Raw genomic sequence first — 18118 nt, forward strand, 5'->3', positions numbered from 1 at the left:
GTCGGGTCGGCAGGGATATATATACCCTGGAGCGGGGCGCTGCTCTGGCGGGAAGGTGGGGGCCCCGCCGGCCCGACGGGAGCCGCTAAGGGAAAAAGTTTCCGACGTCCGTGCACGCGGCGCGCGCACACCTAATGTGTAATGGACGTGAACAATCACTCGAAGAAGAACCACATTGATTTAACCTGAATCATTACCCCAGGCCAAAAGAAAGAAACACTGATATCCTCGGAGCACGAATGGCAAAATATTTATATTGAAATGCTTTGGAGAACTAACCAAGAAGCACCCCTCTCCACATTCCCACTGGCAATATGTTTCAAGGTAGTTCAAAGCCTAGAGTTTGTTTGACTCTTGACTGAGTTTAGATGACTTAACAGTACTACTGAATTAAACAAACAAACAAACAAACAAACCAGTTTACACCTCCCAATTTGTTGGGAAATTTCATCTCTTCCTCCCAGACAAGAACCTGGCCACAGTGATCCATGTATTTGTCAATTCTGGACTCGATTTCTGTGTCTGAAGCTGAATGTGATGATAATGTAAAGCCTCTAGCTGGTACATAATGTGTCTGCCCACCTTCTCCATGGATTAGACCCCCATGAGTACCTCAGATCTGAACTGTTATTTCTCCACTAGCTCCCAGTCCACTTCCAAAGCCAATTTGAAGTCTTGGGCCTAATCTTCAAAGTCATTCATGGATCAGGTTCCAACTACATTAGAGGCCATGGGGAAAATTTTACAAAAGCACTTAAGTGACTTAGAATCTTAAGTCCCACTTTCAAGAACGACTTAGACACCTAGGAGTTTAAGTCTTCAAGTGCCTATGTCTCTTTTGAAAATAGGAATTAGGTGCTTTTGAAAAATTTACCCCACATCTCCATTTGTGAGACACTGAGGCAGTTGTGCTTCTCTGAGACAATACCTACTACAAAGTGCATGAGAGCTTTATCCAAAGCACCCTCAGTTGAGAAGTTCTCGCTTTAGAGAGGAGGTTGGACTGCATGCCCACAAGAAAACGAGAAAGCTGATTTACATATTTTAAAGACATTTCAAGAACATTGACCATAGGGCAGAGGAGAACAACAGAGGGTTCCCTAGTAGGAAATTGGGTAACTGACTTTTCTTTGTTCCAGTCATAATAAAACCAATTGTGGGATATATTTTTCTCTGAAGTTTTAGTATGGTAAACTGTTTATTAAATACAAAAAAGTTGTCTGTGAATAGTTGTATCTGAGTAGTCCCACTGACTTCAACAAGACCTGTTTGTGCTTAAAGTTAAGCACATATGTGTTTGACGGCTGGAGCATAAGTTTGCAGAAAAAATATTTGGGCTATAAAGTACTTATAAAATAAAAATGATACTGTAAACTAATAGATTTTAATAATTGTTAAAAAAACCCTTGCATAATAACCTGAGAAGCTTCTTTTACTAAACAAATAGCTACATATTTATTTAATATTATTCATGGCTGCTGAAATACTAAACTAGGGCATACCCATTTAATTTGACATGGAGATATGGCACCTGTCCATCAAATTTCGACTACAGTATAGCAGCCAAAAAGCAATTCAGCCTTCTGAATATTGTACAATTAACCTCACATTTTGGCAAATAATTCTTTATGTTCCATTACACATGCTAGATATTTAATTCATTACACTTGTGGAAGCCGTCTCCTCAATTCACAAAATACTTAATTTCTCTCTACTTCTCCTCCTGCTCCCCAACCCTCTCTGCATCTGGTTTCAATCTGCCAATGTATATTTTAGGTTTTATTATTGTATTATCATAAATGTGTGACATAGAAGGATGAAATTAAGAGCAATTGCATTTTTGTACAATGTATTAAACATTCACATACAGAAACAAATGAAAGACAGAGGATTAATGGTTTAGATTAACGTAAATTAAATAATGAACTAGAAACTATTTGTCAAAATATCATTTTAATGTATAAAAATAAATTTTGGGCAACAGACATTCGTGGAATTTGGTTTATCTATACAAATTCTAGGCGTGGCTAGTAGGTAGTGTTGCCTATTATTAAGGTTGCCCATTATAAAAACCCTGCTTTCAGTTGCTTATAGCTTTTGGAAAACTTTATCTGTTCAGGCAGAAATTTTCCATGCTGGATGTCTGCCTCAGGCTGAAATTTATTTTATTTTATTTATTAAAATTTAAGCCAGAACAGTTCAGCCGTTTTTGAAAATGAAGCTATTGAAAAATATGACATTTTGCTCATGTTAAAAAATGTGGGTGACCTTCTCTTTGGAAAAACTCTAACATCCCAAGGCTTTGGGGCAGGCACTTGAAATTTGGCAAGGGGATTGACCTGTGTGTCAGGGATGTGCCTTTTGCTGTCTCTGTGGAAAAACTGTTCACATCTGGCCAAGTTACAAGCTTTGAAAAAAAAAACACATTTTAAACATGATCTGCAGAGACTTAAGAGTTTTAGCAGCTAAATGCTAAACTGAGCAATGGGGGGAAGGGATGGAGAGGAGCAAGCAGGGAACGGGGCCTTGGGGAAGGGGCGGTGCGGGAGCAGGGCCTCGGGGGGAAGGGCCACGGTTCGGGTGCTGGTGGCCCCCCTACTTTTAGGAAGCTTCCATTGCTCCTGAGGCCAGGATGTACTGTCTGCTCATGAAAAACCTGCTGACTGCTATTATCCACTCAGGATCCCACAAGCCAAAGAAGAGAAAAGAGGGAGGATTTGTACAGATAAAGAGATATTAGGTTGAATGCTGGCTGCTGACGACACATTCTGGCTATTTATGAGGTTAGAATTTGGTGCCAAGAAAAATGTGTATATGCTTCTTTCACAGCTGAAAGTGGGAAGGGGCAATTTAGCAGATAACCTGAACTGCTGGATGGATACTTGAATAAGAATAACCAATGTGTGTCCTTAAAAAACAGATCTTACTGATGTGTAAAGTTAACCCTTCACAAGCATTATCACTAACCTAAATTCACATTTTTTTTTTTAAATTACTGCTGCAAGCATTCATCAGGCAGCCCCACTGTAATATTTGAGAATACTATGTAAGAACAATAGCAAACATTACCACCTGAAAAGGAGCTCCGTGATTTTCTGTAGCACCTGATTAGCTTGCCTTAGAGATGTGGAAACCTACCCAAGTAACTTAAGTGGTTTCAGAAGCAAAAGTTACCAGAAGGCTTGAACAAAGGTAAATTTTACATCCTGTTCCAACTGTGGCCAGATTTGGGATCAAAGCCCCACATGCATTGTTAAAAACAAAACTAAAAGACAGTGTATAGTTGCCATTTTGCTGATTCAGCAGGCAAAGCAAAAGAGTCAGGAGTTAGTCACAGGGCTTTTATACTGTACATACCAAATCCTCAGCTGTCACTGGCTGTCCATTTTTGTCATTAGCCACCACCATTTTCCCCAGTCTCTCTTTCATATCTGCCAGGCTGGTGGTCAGTGCTAAGATTGCCATGATTTCACTTGCAACGGCAATGTCAAACTGAGCCTACAAAGATAAAAGCAAGAGTAGTAAACCACATCAGACACAGGCAAGAGGATACTTTCAGAGCAAAATTAAAAGAAATACAATATGATTATTACCTTGAGAGTGAAATTTAAAAAGTTCTTAACACTTATTAACAACACCTAAGATTATTTAAACTGAAATAACTAACAGTGAAATGGAAATTAGATGTTTAAAATGATAAGATTTTGGAGGGTTTTTTGTTTTGATTTTGGCATTTCACTCATTTGGGGACTCAGCACCCTGCTGGACTGAACCCCTCAATTGATATTTCCTTTAATGAGAGTTCAAACTGCTAAACCACTGACAGAGCAGGCCCTTGTGTGGTCAGTGAAACAATACCGGTTAGTTTCACTTTCCACATCACATGCACTTGCACAAGTGCCTTTATATTTGGGTTTATAATACTGGTCAGGAATTTGTATATTTAAAAAATCCTCTGTATTTCATGAAAATATATTCATATTACATTTTGTAATTTTTAGTTTACAAAATTCTAAATTTGGGGGGTTAAACTACTTGACAATGTTCCTTTAAAATAGTATTTTCTTGGATTTAGCATACAAAACTTGTGCTTTTTTCTCCTCCTGGATTAACTTTGTGCAACACCAGTCCTATTGCTCTTATAGAAATAGATCTATAAACTGCAATACTTCTTTAGAAGGATTCAAACTAAGCCCCTGACAAGTGAAATATCTCACTGACGATACTTAGACCAGGAGTTCTCACAACAAATTTTTTGGTGGCCTCAGAGTTTTTCCTAAGATATTTGATTAACTTTAGGAAAAACAAATACATGTGCATGTCCAAATCATTGTAATTTATTTATGCAGGATTTTTTTTTCAGACAATAATAAAAATAATGTACAGTTGTCTCTATTTTTTACTGGACCTCAACAGAAAGAACGTGCAAAGCACCTTATTTGTGTTTCTGGTCTTTTTTCCTTGTTGTTTCTTTTGCTTTTTGGTTGCTTTTTTAAAGATTTGCTAGCTTCTAAGAAAAGTGATATTAAGAAACATACGAATGTTACTTTTCATAGCAGACTAACTCAGCCCCGGCAAGCCTGGGGATAAATTAAGCCTTGGATGGGGAAGTGGGTACGGAGCCAGTGGCAATGGGGCACTGGGGGAGGCAGCGAGGGCCTGGGGTGATCAGGGCCAGCTCTAGCGTTTTTGCAGCCCAGGCAGCGCCAAAAAAAAAACAACAAAAAGCCGCGATCGCAATTGGTGGCAATTCAGTGGCAGCTCTAGCACCACTTCATTCTACGGTGGCAACTCAGCGGGAGATCCTTCACTCCGAGAGGGAGGCCCCAACGCCGAATTGCCGGATGAGCCGCCCCCCTCTTCATTGGCCGCCCCAGGCACTTGCTTGCTACGCTGGTGCCTGTAGCCAGCCCTAAGGGTGATGAGGAGTGAGCTCGGGGCCAGAGCCCACCACCATGTGGCTGGGGAATGGAGCCTGAAGCCTGCCACCCACCACCCCAGGGCTGAAGCTCGACCTCTCCTCTTCCTCTCCCGTCCCCGCAGGAAGGTGAGGAACTCATTGGCTGCCTACTCTTCCAGCTTTTGTCTCTCCAGAGGGGGACAAGGCCCAATTACTACTGGCAGCAGCAGAGAAGGGGCCGTTGCTTTGTGCCACCCTTCCCCCATCACTCCCCTCCCCATCACAGGCACTTCGTAAATACTTAAGGCCCCAGTTCTGCAAAGACTTCAGGAGCAGGCCCCATGACAGGTCCCTATTTCATGTACCTCATGCTGGGTACTAACATGAGAGGACTCTAGATTTATTAAACTATATTGGCTCTTTATTAAAGCAACCATATACATATCCAGCCGCAACTTAATATTTTATGCATCTGCATTAGCCACAAGGAATGACTGCCTGGTGTTTCTCCAAACTCTTCTCTCCTGAAATTCATACTCTTCCCTTCAGCTTTCATGCATACGTACACAAGTGAATAAAGACTATTTGTACATGAGTAAAGATTTACAGGATTTGGAACCAAAATGAAAACAGTAAACTTATAAAACAGATATTTTCAAACTTGAATTTGGGCTAGCTCTTTATTAATAGAGAAAAAAGCTGTGCGTCCAACAAAACAGCTGGGGGTACATAGTCAGACCTTCCCAGCTATGTTAAAACAGTGTTATGGCCACACCTTCCTTGAACTAACGAAAATAAGAAAATCCAGAGTTAAGGATGATGATACTCCTCTAATTTATCCTTGCAGCACTGAGAGATGGTGAATGAATCTTAGATCACAGAGAGATTTCTTTCACACACCATATAAACTGCAACACCATCTAAGTTTATCAGGATGATTTTAAGAACAGAGTTTATGCTTTTATTATGAATTCCAGAGTTTTCATGACCATCATTAAAATTAAAATGCCTATTTCCCTTTTGTATATTAGGGTATTTGCTTTTCTTATATAAATTAAAAAAAAAGGGGAAAGAACCCACTTCCGGGAAATGTTTGAGGAATGATGTAACAACCCTAACTATTACAATAACACATACTATTTTATACTATCAGTCAATGTTACTTTCTGTGACACAGTCAGGGTCCGGACACCCCAAAGAATAAGCAATTGAATCAACTGATTGTGAGACCAAAAACAATGGAAGCTCTATTTACATATGAATCAGCAGAAGGATGAGAAGTCCATAGGAAGAGAAGAACAACAGGAAGCCTTCCTAGCTCTTGAAACAAAGACAATGAACTCTGGGGATAATATAAGGGGGGGCAAAAAGTCATTTGAGTTCTCCATCACTTGAATGACCGAAGAGGCCAGAGCTCTTGAAATCACAGAACAGTAGGTCTTTCAACCAAGGATGTAGAAGTCTATGGAAAATGAATATAGGTGAGAAACCTGATTAAACCATGAATATAACTTGCTGAAGTTAAATTTAATCAATAGAAAGTGTGTTTTGTTTGTTTTGTCTGTAACCCTTCATACCTTTCACTATTACTAGAAATCACTTCACCCTATGTTCTTTGTTAATAAACTTTGTGACACTGCATCCCATATTCTTCATAGAGATATTATGATGATATGATTATGGCATAAAGAACGGTTACCTACCTCTCGTAACTGTTGTTCTTCGAGATGTGTTGTTCATGTCCATTCCACATTAGATGTGCGCGTGCGCCGTGTATACGGACATCGGAAACTTTTCCCCTTAGCGGCTCCCATCAGGCCGGCAGGGGAGACCCCGCCAGAGTGGTGCCTCCACGCTGGTGCATATATACCCCTGCTGACCCGACCCCCCTTCAGTTCCTTCTTGCCGGTGACTCCAACAGAGGGGAAGGAGGGTGTGAAGTGTAATGGACGTGAACAACACACCTCGAAGATCAACAGTTACAAGAGGTAGGTAACCGTTTTTTCTTCAAGTGATTGTTCACGTCCATTACACATTAGGTGACTCACAAGCTTACCATAGGAGGAGCGTAGGAGTCATGGAACAACTGACTAGAGAACAGCCCTACTGACCTCTGCATCATCTCTAGCCTGCTGATTGACTGCGCAGTGGGCTGTGAATGTGTGCACCGACGACGAGGTGGCTGCTTTACAGATCTCGTGGATCAGGACCTGCGCCAGGAAAGCTATTGAAAATGCTTGGGCTCTAGTCGAGTGAGCCATGATCGGCGGGGCTAGCACCTTGGCGAGCTCGTAGCACGTGCAGATGCAGTCCGCAATCCACAATGATACACACTGCGCCGAGACCGAAAGCCCTTTCATTCTCTCGGTGATGGCGACAAACAGCTGTGTAGACTTTCGGAAAGGTCTAGTTCACTCTAGATAGAACACCAGGGCCCTTCGGACATCTAGAGTGTGCAGGCTATGGTGACTGGGGTCTGTGTGTGGTTTAGGAAAGAACACCGGCAAACAAATGTCCTGCCCCATATGAAATTGTGAGACTACCTTAGAGAGGAATTTAGGGTGTGGCCTGAGCTGCACTTTGTTCTTATAAAAAACTGTATACGGAGGCTCCAAGGTGAGGGCCCTCAATTCGGACACTCTTCTTGAGGACGTAATGGCCACCAGGAATGCCACCTTCCAGGAGAGGTGAAGGAGAGAGCAAGAGGCCAGGGGCTCGAAAGGGGGTCCCATAAGTTTGGCCAGGACCAGGTTAAGGTTCCAGGGAGGTACCGGTGGGCATGAGTAGGGAAGCACACTTTCCAGTCTCTTAAGGAATCGGGCTACCATGGGGTTAGAAAACACAGAATGCCCCAATACCCCCGAGTGGAACGCCGAAATGGCAGCTAGATGCACTCTGATTGAGGAAGGAGCGAGACCCTGATGTTTGAGGTATAAGAGGTATTCTAGGACAACTGGAATGGTGGCCACAAGTGGCTATATCTGCTTTGGCTCACACCAGCAGGAGAATCTTTTCCACTAAGGACGTCGCCCGAGTGGAAGGTTTCCTACTGCCAAGGAGAATTTGCTGTACCGGAAGGGAGCACTGGCTCTCCAAAGCGTTCAACCACAGAGTTTCCACGCCATGAGATGCAGCGACTGTAGATCCGGGTGGAGCAGGTGCCCGCAGTCCTGCGTGATGAGATCTCAGTGCCGGGACAGGGCAACTGGGGCGGCCACTGACAGCTCCAGCAGGGCCGTAAACCAGTGCTAGTGAGGTCAAGCTGGAGCAATCAGAATTATTACCGCTTTTTCCCTGCAAACTTTGATGAGGACTCTGTGGATGAGCAGGAGTGGAGGAAAGGCGTACTTCAGACTCCCGCTCCAAGGGATCATGAAGGCATCTGCGACCGAGCCCGGACAGTGGTTCTGGAAGGAGCAAAACTGTGGACATTGGCTTTTGTCCTTGGTGGCAAAGAGGTCCATTTGGGGAAACCCCCACTTTTGGAAGATCGATTGCAAGACATCCACTCGTGCATGTGGTACGACCTGCTGAGGCGGTCCGCCAGTTCGTTTCGCTCTCCCGGGAGGTATGATGCTACGAGATGGATGTAGTCCTCGGCAGATGGGAGAGAAGCGGGCTCCGCCCTGCTTGTTTATATAAAACATGGTGGTGGTGATGTCTGTCAGAACTATCACGCTGTGCCCTTCTAAAGCAGCGTGAAAGGTTTGGCAGGCTAGGCGAACCACCCTGAGCTCCTTCACATTGATGTGGAGCAGCTTCTCGTCTCTGGACCACAAGCCTTGCATCCTTAGATCCTCTAAGTGGGCTCCCCAGCCAAGGTCTGACGCGTCTGTTACCAGCCGCTGCAGCAATGGCAGTACGAGCCTTGTCCTAAACAGGAGCCTTACCATAGGAGAGGCAGAGACAACAGGTATAGGCGGAACAACACACCTAGCCAAGGCCAGAGCCAGGGCAAAGCCCAACCCAGCAACAAGCAGGGGTTTTCAAGGTGCGCTCGAGGACAGCATACCAAACCAGTTCCCGGATCCTTCCCGATGTTTCTTGAACCGCTTGTCCCACTTCTACCATGCGTGGTCCCGCATAACGTCGGACCGTTGGGTCTTATGCACGGTACAAGTGGGGTACACGCTTCAGATCTCCTCCTTCCCCGTCCCTCTTCAGGGACCCCTCTCACGAGCACCTCCTCATGTAGGAGGTACAGTCGCTCCTCGAGGCAGAGGTGGTGGAGAAAGTCCCTCGGGAATTAAGGGGAAAAGGGTTTTATTCCCATTATTTTCTCATTCCCAAAGCAAAGGGAGGCGTTCGGCCCATTTTAGACCTGCGCGGGCTCAACAAGTTCTTAGTCAAGGTCCACTTCCGCATGGTCTCCCTTGGCACTATCATTCCATCCCTGGATCCGGGGGATTGGTACGCTGCCCTCGACATGAAAGATGCATACTTCCACATCGCTATTCATCCTGCTCACCAGCGGTTCCTGCGGTTCACTATAAACCAGCACCACTACCAGTTTACCGTCCTCCCTTTCAGCCTGGCAGCAGCCCCCCACATGTTCATGAAATGCCTGTCAGTAGTGGCAGCCTTTCTGTGAAAGAGGAGAATACGAATATACCTGTACCTTCCCTTATCCACGAGGGCCGTAAACTCAGGCTGAGAGCCCTGGGGTAAGGAGTCTTTAAATCTGGAAACTGCCACCCAGGAATTAAAATTGTGCCTCTTCAGGATTGCCTGCTGGTTGGCAATCCTTAATTGGAGGCCCCCAGAGGAATAGACCTTCCTCCCAAATAGGTCTAGACATTTAGCCTCCTTGGCCTTGAGAGCCGGGGCTTGCTGACCACGATGTTCCCGCTCATTGACAGCTGAGACGACCAGCGAACAGGGGGCCGGATGACAAAAGAGAAAGTCGGATCCCTTGGAAGGGGCAAAGTACTTCCTCTCCATGCCCTTTGCCGTTGGCGCACTAGAAGCTGGGGTCTGCCAGACCCTCTTGTAATTGGACTGGATTGTCTTTATGAGTGGGAGTGCAATTCTGGAGGGGCCTTCGGGGCTTAAGATGTTCACCATAGGATCCTCCTGCTCTACTGCTTCCTCCACCTGTAGGCCCAAATTTTGGGCAACCCTGCGGAGCAGCTCCCGGTGCGCTCTGTGGTCAATCAGAGGAGGCCCCAACACTGCCGTGCCCACCACAGCTTCGTCCGGGGATGATACATCTCTTCCGCCAGTCCTTCTTGCCCCTCCTATGCCAGGGGCTCGTTCGGGTTCTGTCTAATTGACTGACTCCGGGACGGTCCCGGACTCGGTGCCGCTTCCATTCTCTGGTGCTCTGGAGAAACATCTGGTGGCCTGGATAGCATGGCCTCCTTGGGTGTGGAGGGGTGCCTGCGCGGGGACTGGGACTGATGCACCGAGTAGCCAGATGTCGAGGCTCTGGAGGAGTGCCCTTGTTGCTGGTGATAGGCCATGGTGTCCAAAAGGGCCACAGCCCTGGCGGGCCCCACTGGGGATGCCATGCGGTCTGGAGCTCCCTGATAGCAGGTGCTCTACGGGCATAGCTGGAGCAGCCTGAGTCCATCTCGGATTCCGAGGATGCCGACCTCAAAGGCCAAGGCAGTGCCATGGACCGGTGCTGCCGGGGGGCTGGGGAATGGCTCCTCGCTGATCGGGACTGGGATCGGTACTGATGCTCCCGGGACCGGGATCGTTTTCTTCTGCTCAGGCCCAGGGACTTTGGCCTAGCATCTCCTCGGTGCCGGCTTGTTTACGGCACCAGGGAACGGTGTGCTGACGGGGCTGGTGCCATATGTTGGCTCAAATCTGGTGCCCTCGAGTCCCGTTGCATTAGGGGCAACTGGGAGTCCACGGCGGATAAGCTCGACCGGGACCGGTGCCGGGGTGGTGACCTCGATCGGCGCACCATTGCCGGCTTGCCTCTGGACGGCACCCTTGGTGACGGTGACGGAGGCTTCTCTTTAACAGGGCGGGGGCTCTCCACCGACAGCTCAATGAGGTCCTCTGCCGCCTCAAAGGTGTCCGGCGTGGAGGGCTGTTTTAGGAGCTCCTCCAGCCCTTCCTCCGCACTCAAAAGCGCTTAGCCCAGGGCTCGACGGGTTCTGTGACACCGGAGCCACAGGTGCCGAAGCGTGTCCTGGGACCACACCTCTCTTTTGAGTGCTCGGTCCTTTTGGAGGCGCCTCCTTCTTATGCAGGGAGCGCCCTCTGCCTCTAGGTTGGCCCTTCGACCATGCTGGCGAAGTCGAACGGTGCTGGGGCCTGTCTTGCTGCCTCAGTGTCGTATGCTTGCGGTGCCCTGCCGGTGCTGGATCACGAACTGACGCCGGGGCACTCCGCACCGAGGACACCGGTGCCATAGATCATTTTTGTATCTGAAGTTAGGAATATTGACTGTGTATTCATATTACAAATATGTCTACACCTGTGGAATGCCCACTATGCAGAATACAATCAGTCTAGATGGCTGTCTGGGAAAGGCCATTAGGAGAAAACAACAGGTCTTAGACTATGCTAATCTCTTGCCAGGGAGTCTTCCTAAGGACGCAACAACAGCCTCCGAGTTATGGCTGCTGTGACCTTACAGGGACATGTGACCAAGTCACCTGGTACTGGATTCCATCTTGGAATACCAGTGTTTTTCCACTGACCTGGCGTGGGAACCAAGCTTGGAGACAAAGGGTTCCTGCCCTAGGCAAAAGCTATTTAAGGCAGGGGAGTGACATCATTGTGGTTCTTCACTGTCTCCCCACCCAAGAAGACTGCTGGAAACACCTGAGGAACAAGGACTGGACTGGGGGAGAAGGGCTGAACCCAGGCTAGAGGAATTTCTAGCCTTTGAAAGGAATATCTGGGGTTTTAAAGTGCAAGCAAGTGCAGCTTGCCCTCAAGAATCTCTGCAAACTGCCTAAATCAAGAATTAGGGTAAGAATTTTCTACTCGTATCCAATCTCTTTAGTATATTAAGCTTAGACTGCATTTTTATTTATTTGTTAGGTAATCTGCTTTGATCTGTTTGCTACCCCTTATAATCACTTAAAAACTTATTTTTGCTTTGTCTAAAACTAGTGTGTCGGGGAGTCATAATTTGGGGCAGAAAGCTGATGTATATTCCTCTCCACATTGAAGGAGGGGGGGAATTTCATGAGTTTAAGCTGTACAGTTCCCTGTGCAGTGCAAAACAGTATAATTTGTGGTTTACCCTACAAAAGGAGGTGTGCACTTGAGTAACTGGGCAGTTCCTTAGCTGAGCCTTCCCATGTACAGCTGATCTCAGCATCTGTGTGTAGCTGCAGCTGGGTATGCCCCTACCTGTATGTGTGCTGGAGGGGCTTGAGGGCCTGTCATAGCAGTATAGTGTAAAGGGAGCCCAGGCTGGTGGGTCAAGCGGGCTCAGTGGTACCCCAGTTTCAAGTGGCACCTCTGGGGGGAACCTGTCACACACTTATTTTTAGTTTGACTATAAACCACCTCAATGCTACATGCTACCAACATGTGTAAGTCCTCAGCTAAAGTAATAGATCGGTGCTGTATACTGTCTCTTTAAAGAAGCAGAGAACTTAATAAGGTTCTGTGAGCACTGCATCAAAAGGACTGAACTACAGGGCAGGCAGTTTGGGGAAAACTTGGGCCTGGGAAGGTGTTGATGCCATGCTGCAAGGAGTAACCAGGCTGCTGAATACCAGGGTGAGGCTATTGTGCTGTGAGCAGACTGCTGGTGTCAAGATTGTGAGCCAAAGCATCCAAGGCAGCAGGGTGGGTAGTGACAGAACCTCTTACTGGTCTGGGTTGAACCCCAAAGAATCATATCTTCATATGCTTACGAAGCACTGACAGAAGCCACAGTCTTGCACTCAGATCTGTATCAATACAAGGATCTGCCCCTGCATGGATTCAATTGCAGAATCAATGCCAAATTCACAAAGTACTCTTTGGAAATCACAGCATCTCTGTTCATTCAAATGCACACTCTCCCTGCTGTGTTCTCTCTTTCTACACAGGTATCATTGATTTTTAAAGTGCTTGAAGAACATTCCAATTATTTATAAAATATATCCGTTGGGTGACAGAGTGCTGTTTTAACTGGTTCTCTGGCTCTGCCGTGAAAGCTAGTTTCAACACCTATTCTCGATCTATAGTCAACTGAACCAGGTTAGAGTACTACAGAATGTGCATCGGTCAAACATGTCAAAGTTAAATACAAGACAGAGAGACTCATGTAAAACACTTCAATTGTCATTTTAGTAGTATATCCCCAATATTTAAGAGCCAGAGTTTGACACCCTGATGCTGAGTAGTCCCCAACCTCACAGGAAGCTGAGTCTTGCCTGGCTCATCTCTATCCAGAATGCTGTTGCAAAGATCATTTTCTAGCCTGTTGCTTTGACCAGGTCAGCCCTCCCTCTTTTAATCCCTCCACTGGCTTCCCCTTCTCTATCATATCAGACATGAGCTGTTTATATTCACTTTCAAAGCCCTTCAGAGTCAGTCTCCACCCTACCTATCATCTTTCATTCGCTATCAACCTGTCAATGCTTGACTCTAATAACCTCATAGGCTTGAACTCCAGCCGGGGCGATGAGTATAATTGTCGCCCTGTCCCTGCAGGTCTTGAGGAGGACCTTGTGGATGAGCGGGAATGGAGGGAAGGCATACCTCAGGCTCCCTCCCCACGGAATCGTGAAGGCATCTGCCAATGATCCCGGGCTGAGGTTCTGAAACGAGCAAAACTGAGGGCATTGACTGTTGTCCTTGGTGGCGAAAAGATCCACCCGGGAAAGCCCCACCTCCGGAAGATTGAATGCAGGACGTCCCGCCTCAACGCCCATTCATGCATTTGGTAGGATCGACTGAGGCGGTCCGCTAACCCGTTTTGGATCCCCAGGAGATATGTTGCAATGAGATGGATCGCATGGGCTATACAGAAGTCCCATAATTGGAGTGCCTCGCGACAGAGGGGAGAGGACCGAGACCTGCCCTGCTTGTTTATATAGAACATGGCGGTAGTGTTGTCCGTCAGGACTGCCACGCTGTGACCTTCTATGGTGGCGTGGAAGGTCTGACAGGCGAGGCGAACCGCTCTTAGCTCCTTTAGATTGATGTGAAGCAACCTGTCTTCCCTGGACCACAAGCCTTGGGTCCGCAGTTCCCCCAGGTGCGCCCCCCAACCCAGGTCCGATGCATCCGTTACTAACGTCAGAGTAGGCTGTGGGGCAGTGAAGGGGATCCCTTTGCAGACCTGCTGTTGATCGAGCCACCAGCGGAGCGAGCCCAACACCCGATCCGGGATCGTCACCACCAGATCCAAGGGGTCTCTGTTGAGGCGGTATGTTTGGGTAAACCACAACTGCAAGGGCCGGAGCCTTAGGCGGGCATGCCTGACTACATGTGTGCAGGCTGCCATGTGTCCCAGGAGCTGCATGCAACACCTTGCCGTTGTCGTGGGGAACTTCTGGACTGAGCTTATGGCCCTCTGAATTGTCAGGAACCGCGATTCTGGGAGGCTTGCCCGCGCGGTCACCGAGTCCAGGACTGCACCTATGAAGTCCAGTCTCTGTGTGGGGGCTAACGTGGACTTGGGTACGTTGACCAGGAGGCCGAGCCTGCCGAACATCTGTAGAGCCAGCGTCACGTGATAGCGGACCTCGGCCTCCGACCTGCCCGCGAGGAGCCAGTCGTCCAAGTACGGGAACACGCGCATCCTTCTTTTCCGAAGGAAGGCTGCTACCACGGACATGCATTTCGTGAATACTCGTGGTGCTGATGCCAGGCCAAAAGGCAGGACCGTAAATTGGAAATGGCGCTGGTTGACGGTGAAGCGCAGGAACCGCCTGTGGGCCGGATTGATGGCGATGTGAAAATAGGCATCTTTCATATCGAGGGCAGCGTACCAATCCCCCGGATCCAGGGATGGGATAATAGTTCCAAGGGAGACCATACGGAAGCGTGTTCTGACCAGAAATTTGTTTAGGTCGCGCAGGTCCAAGATAGGATGGAGGCCCCCTTTTGCCTGGGGAATCAGGAAGTACCTGGAGTAGAATCCTTTTCCCCTTAGGTCTGGTGGGACCTCTTCCACTGCTCCTACTGTGAGAAGGGTCTGTACCTCCTGCATGAGAAGTTGCTCGTGAGAGGGGTCCCTGAAGAGGGACGGGGAAGGGGGATGGCAGGGAGGGGGCGAGGAAAACTGGAGGGTATAGCCCGCCTTCACTGTGCGCAGGACCCAGCGGTCCGATGTTATGTGCGACCATGCCCGGTAGAAATGGGACAGGCGGTCCTTGAAACTTGGAGGAGGATCCGGTATGGAATGTGGTATGCTGTCCTCGAGCGTAACTTCAAAAGCCTGGTTTGTTCCCTGGCTGCGGCTTGCCCTGGCCGTGACCTTGGCTCTGGTTAAGCGTATTGTTACGTCTCCTCCTGTTATCCCTGCCACGACGGCAGTACGGTTCGTGCCGAGGGCGAGGGTGGTACTGCCTCTGTGGTGGTTGAGGCTTAAAGGGCTTGCGCTGTGTCACCGGGGTATGCATTCCTAATGACTTTAGGGTTGCTCGCGAGTCCTTAAGGCTATGTAGCCTGTCGTCCGTTTGGTCGGAGAACAAGCCCGAACCTTCAAACGGGAGGTCCTGCAGGGTGGTCTGTACTTCTGGCGGAAGGCCTGAAGCCTGTAACCATGCCGAACGCCTCATCACTATCCCTGACGTGATTGTTCTAGCCGCTGCGTCGGCTGAATCGAGAGAGGCCTGCAATGAGGTCTTGGCCACCGCCATCCCCTCGTCCACCAGGGCCATGAACTCAGGATGTGCGTCCTGAGGTAGGGAGTCTCTGAACTTGGAGACTGATGCCCAAGAATTAAAATTGTGCCTATTTAGAATCGCCTGCTGATTAGCGATCCTCAGCTGGAGGCCCCCAGACGAATAGACTTTCCTTCCGAATAAGTCCAATCGTTTTGCCTCCTTGCCCTTGGGCGCAGGGGCTTGCTGGCCATGACGCTCTCGCTCGTTGACCGCCGAGACCACCAGCGAACAAGGAGGTGGGTGTAAAAAGAGGAAGTCAAACCCTCTAGATGGGGCGAAGTATTTTCTCTCCACGCCTTTTGCAGTTGGTGCACTGGAGGACGGCGTTTGCCACACCGTCTTATAGTTGGACTGGACTGTCCGTATAATCGGGAGAGCGACTCTGGAGGGCCCCTCCGGGCTCAAGATGTCAACCATGGGGTCCTCCTGTTCTACAGTCTCCTCCGCTTGCAGGCCCAGATTGAGGGCTACCCGGCGGAGCAGGTCTTGGTGCGCCCAATGATCAATCGGGGGAGGGCCGGACACTGTCGTGCCCGCTACTGCCTCGTCCGGCGAGGAGGAAGAGGTTGGGGCCTTTTGTCCATCCTCACCTTCCTGCAATCCTTCATCGCCTGGTTGTTCCTCCGGGGCCTGTCCCACAGTGTGGGACTGGGACGGTACCGTGCTCGGTGCCGAGTCCACTCCCTCCTGCTCCTGCGGTCTAGAGACCGTTGCCTCCTTGTGAGAGGGCGGGTTGTACCGCGGAGAGCGGGATCGGTACCCCGATGGCCCGGATCTCGAGGTCCTGGATGGGGGCCCTTGCTGGTGGTAGGCCCAGGGTGTCCAGAACGGCCATTGGCTTGGTTGGCCCCATTGGGGATGGCCAGAGGTTTCGTAGTCCCTACTAGCCTGTGCCCTATGGGCATACCCGCCGTACTGGCCCGAGTCAGTCTCCGACACCATGGACGGTGATCTGGAAGGCCACGGCGGAGCCGTAGAACGGTGCCGGTCCAGATTTGGGGAGTAGCGCCGCCGCAACCAGGACCTGGAGTAGCGTCTCGCCGACCTGGATTGGTACCGGTGACCACGGGACCGGGAACGACTACGGGTGGTCGGTCTCGGGGAAGATACCGCCGACGCATCCCAGTGCCGACTCGAGTATGGCTGCTGAGTCGGTGCCGACCGCTTACTGAGGCCCGACTGCTGCGGCGCTTTCTGCGCGGAGGGCAACCGGGAGTCCACCGAGGCGGAGCTCGACTGGGACCGGTGCCTTGAACGGTGCCGAGATGGCGACCGGGATGGGCGCACCATCGCCGGCTTGCCTCTGTGTGGCAGTCTCGGCGGAGCATCCTCAGTTTGTGGAGGGCCCTCAACGGACAATGCAATGAGGTCCTTTGCTGCCTCAAATGTGTCCGGAGTGGAGGGCTGTTCCAAGAGCTCCTCCAGCCCCTCTTCCTCACTCGATGCGCCTATCCCGGGGCTCGACGGGCCTTTCGGTGCCGGAGCCACTACCGGGGCCTGTGCCGGGGCCGTGCCGGCCTTGGGCGCACTCGAGGTCTTCGCCGGCGCTACCCTCTTATGTGGGGAGCGTCCTCGGGTCTTGGGTTGGCCCTTCGATTTTGCCGGCGAAGACGACCGGTGCCGTACATGCCCCCGTTGGGTCGGTGCCGTGGGCTTCGAGTGACCCGCCGGCGCCGGTTCCCGCACCGATGCCGGGGCGCTCCGCACTGAGGCAGACGGTGCCGCCGAAGTGGAGGGCTGTAACGCCGTCTCCATGAGCAGCTGCTTGAGGCGAAAGTCTCTTTCTTTCTTAGTTCTGGGCTTAAAGGCCTTGCAGATCTTGCAGCGCTCTTTCTGGTGAGCTTCTCCCAGGCAGCGGAGACACGAGTCGTGGGGGTCGCTCAATGGCATAGGCTTACGGCACGTGGCACAAGCCTTGAAGCTTTGGGCGTGCGGCATGCCCCGCTACCCAGGGCCGGTGCCGGGGTTGACCAAGCAACCACGGCAGGAACTTTAAGTACCTAATGAGCTGTTAACTACTAAGCTTAACACTAACTACTAAATAACTGATAACTGCTGTAGATACCACTAATGACTATGCTAAGGGACACTCTCAGACGAGAGACAGAGTTGTTCCAACGCCGCCACGGACGGTAAGAAGGAACTGGAGGGGTTGGGTCGGCAGGGATATATATACCCTAGAGCGGGGCGCCGCTCTGGCGGGAGGGAGCCGCTAAGGGAAAAAGTTTCCGATGTCCGTGCACGCAACGCGCGTACACCTAATGTGTAATGGACGTGAACAATCACTCGAAGAAGAACCTGAGTTAGCTAACCCAACTTAAAACATACTCTCCCCCCCCCTCAGTGTAGACTCTGGCTCTGAGCTAATAATTACAGTGAATGACTGAACCAAATCTAAGTGCAGAAAAATGATCCCTTC

General features: G+C 49.4%; 1 protein-coding gene across 3 annotated transcripts in view; it reads right to left on the reverse strand.

The window, feature by feature from the left end:
• The window catches only part of MTHFD1L (methylenetetrahydrofolate dehydrogenase (NADP+ dependent) 1 like), a 248969-nt gene that overhangs the window by 152361 nt on the left and 78490 nt on the right, over positions 1–18118 (reverse strand). For all 3 annotated transcript variants that reach the window (XM_034765426.1, XM_034765425.1, XM_034765427.1), the window contains exon 18: positions 3358–3498. In XM_034765426.1, coding sequence (XP_034621317.1) covers positions 3358–3498 — 141 coding nt within the window. The remainder of the gene's footprint in view (positions 1–3357; positions 3499–18118) is intronic.

The sequence above is a fragment of the Trachemys scripta genome, chromosome 3 (genome assembly GCF_013100865.1).
Source record: "Trachemys scripta elegans isolate TJP31775 chromosome 3, CAS_Tse_1.0, whole genome shotgun sequence".
Classification (NCBI taxonomy): domain Eukaryota; kingdom Metazoa; phylum Chordata; order Testudines; family Emydidae; genus Trachemys; species Trachemys scripta.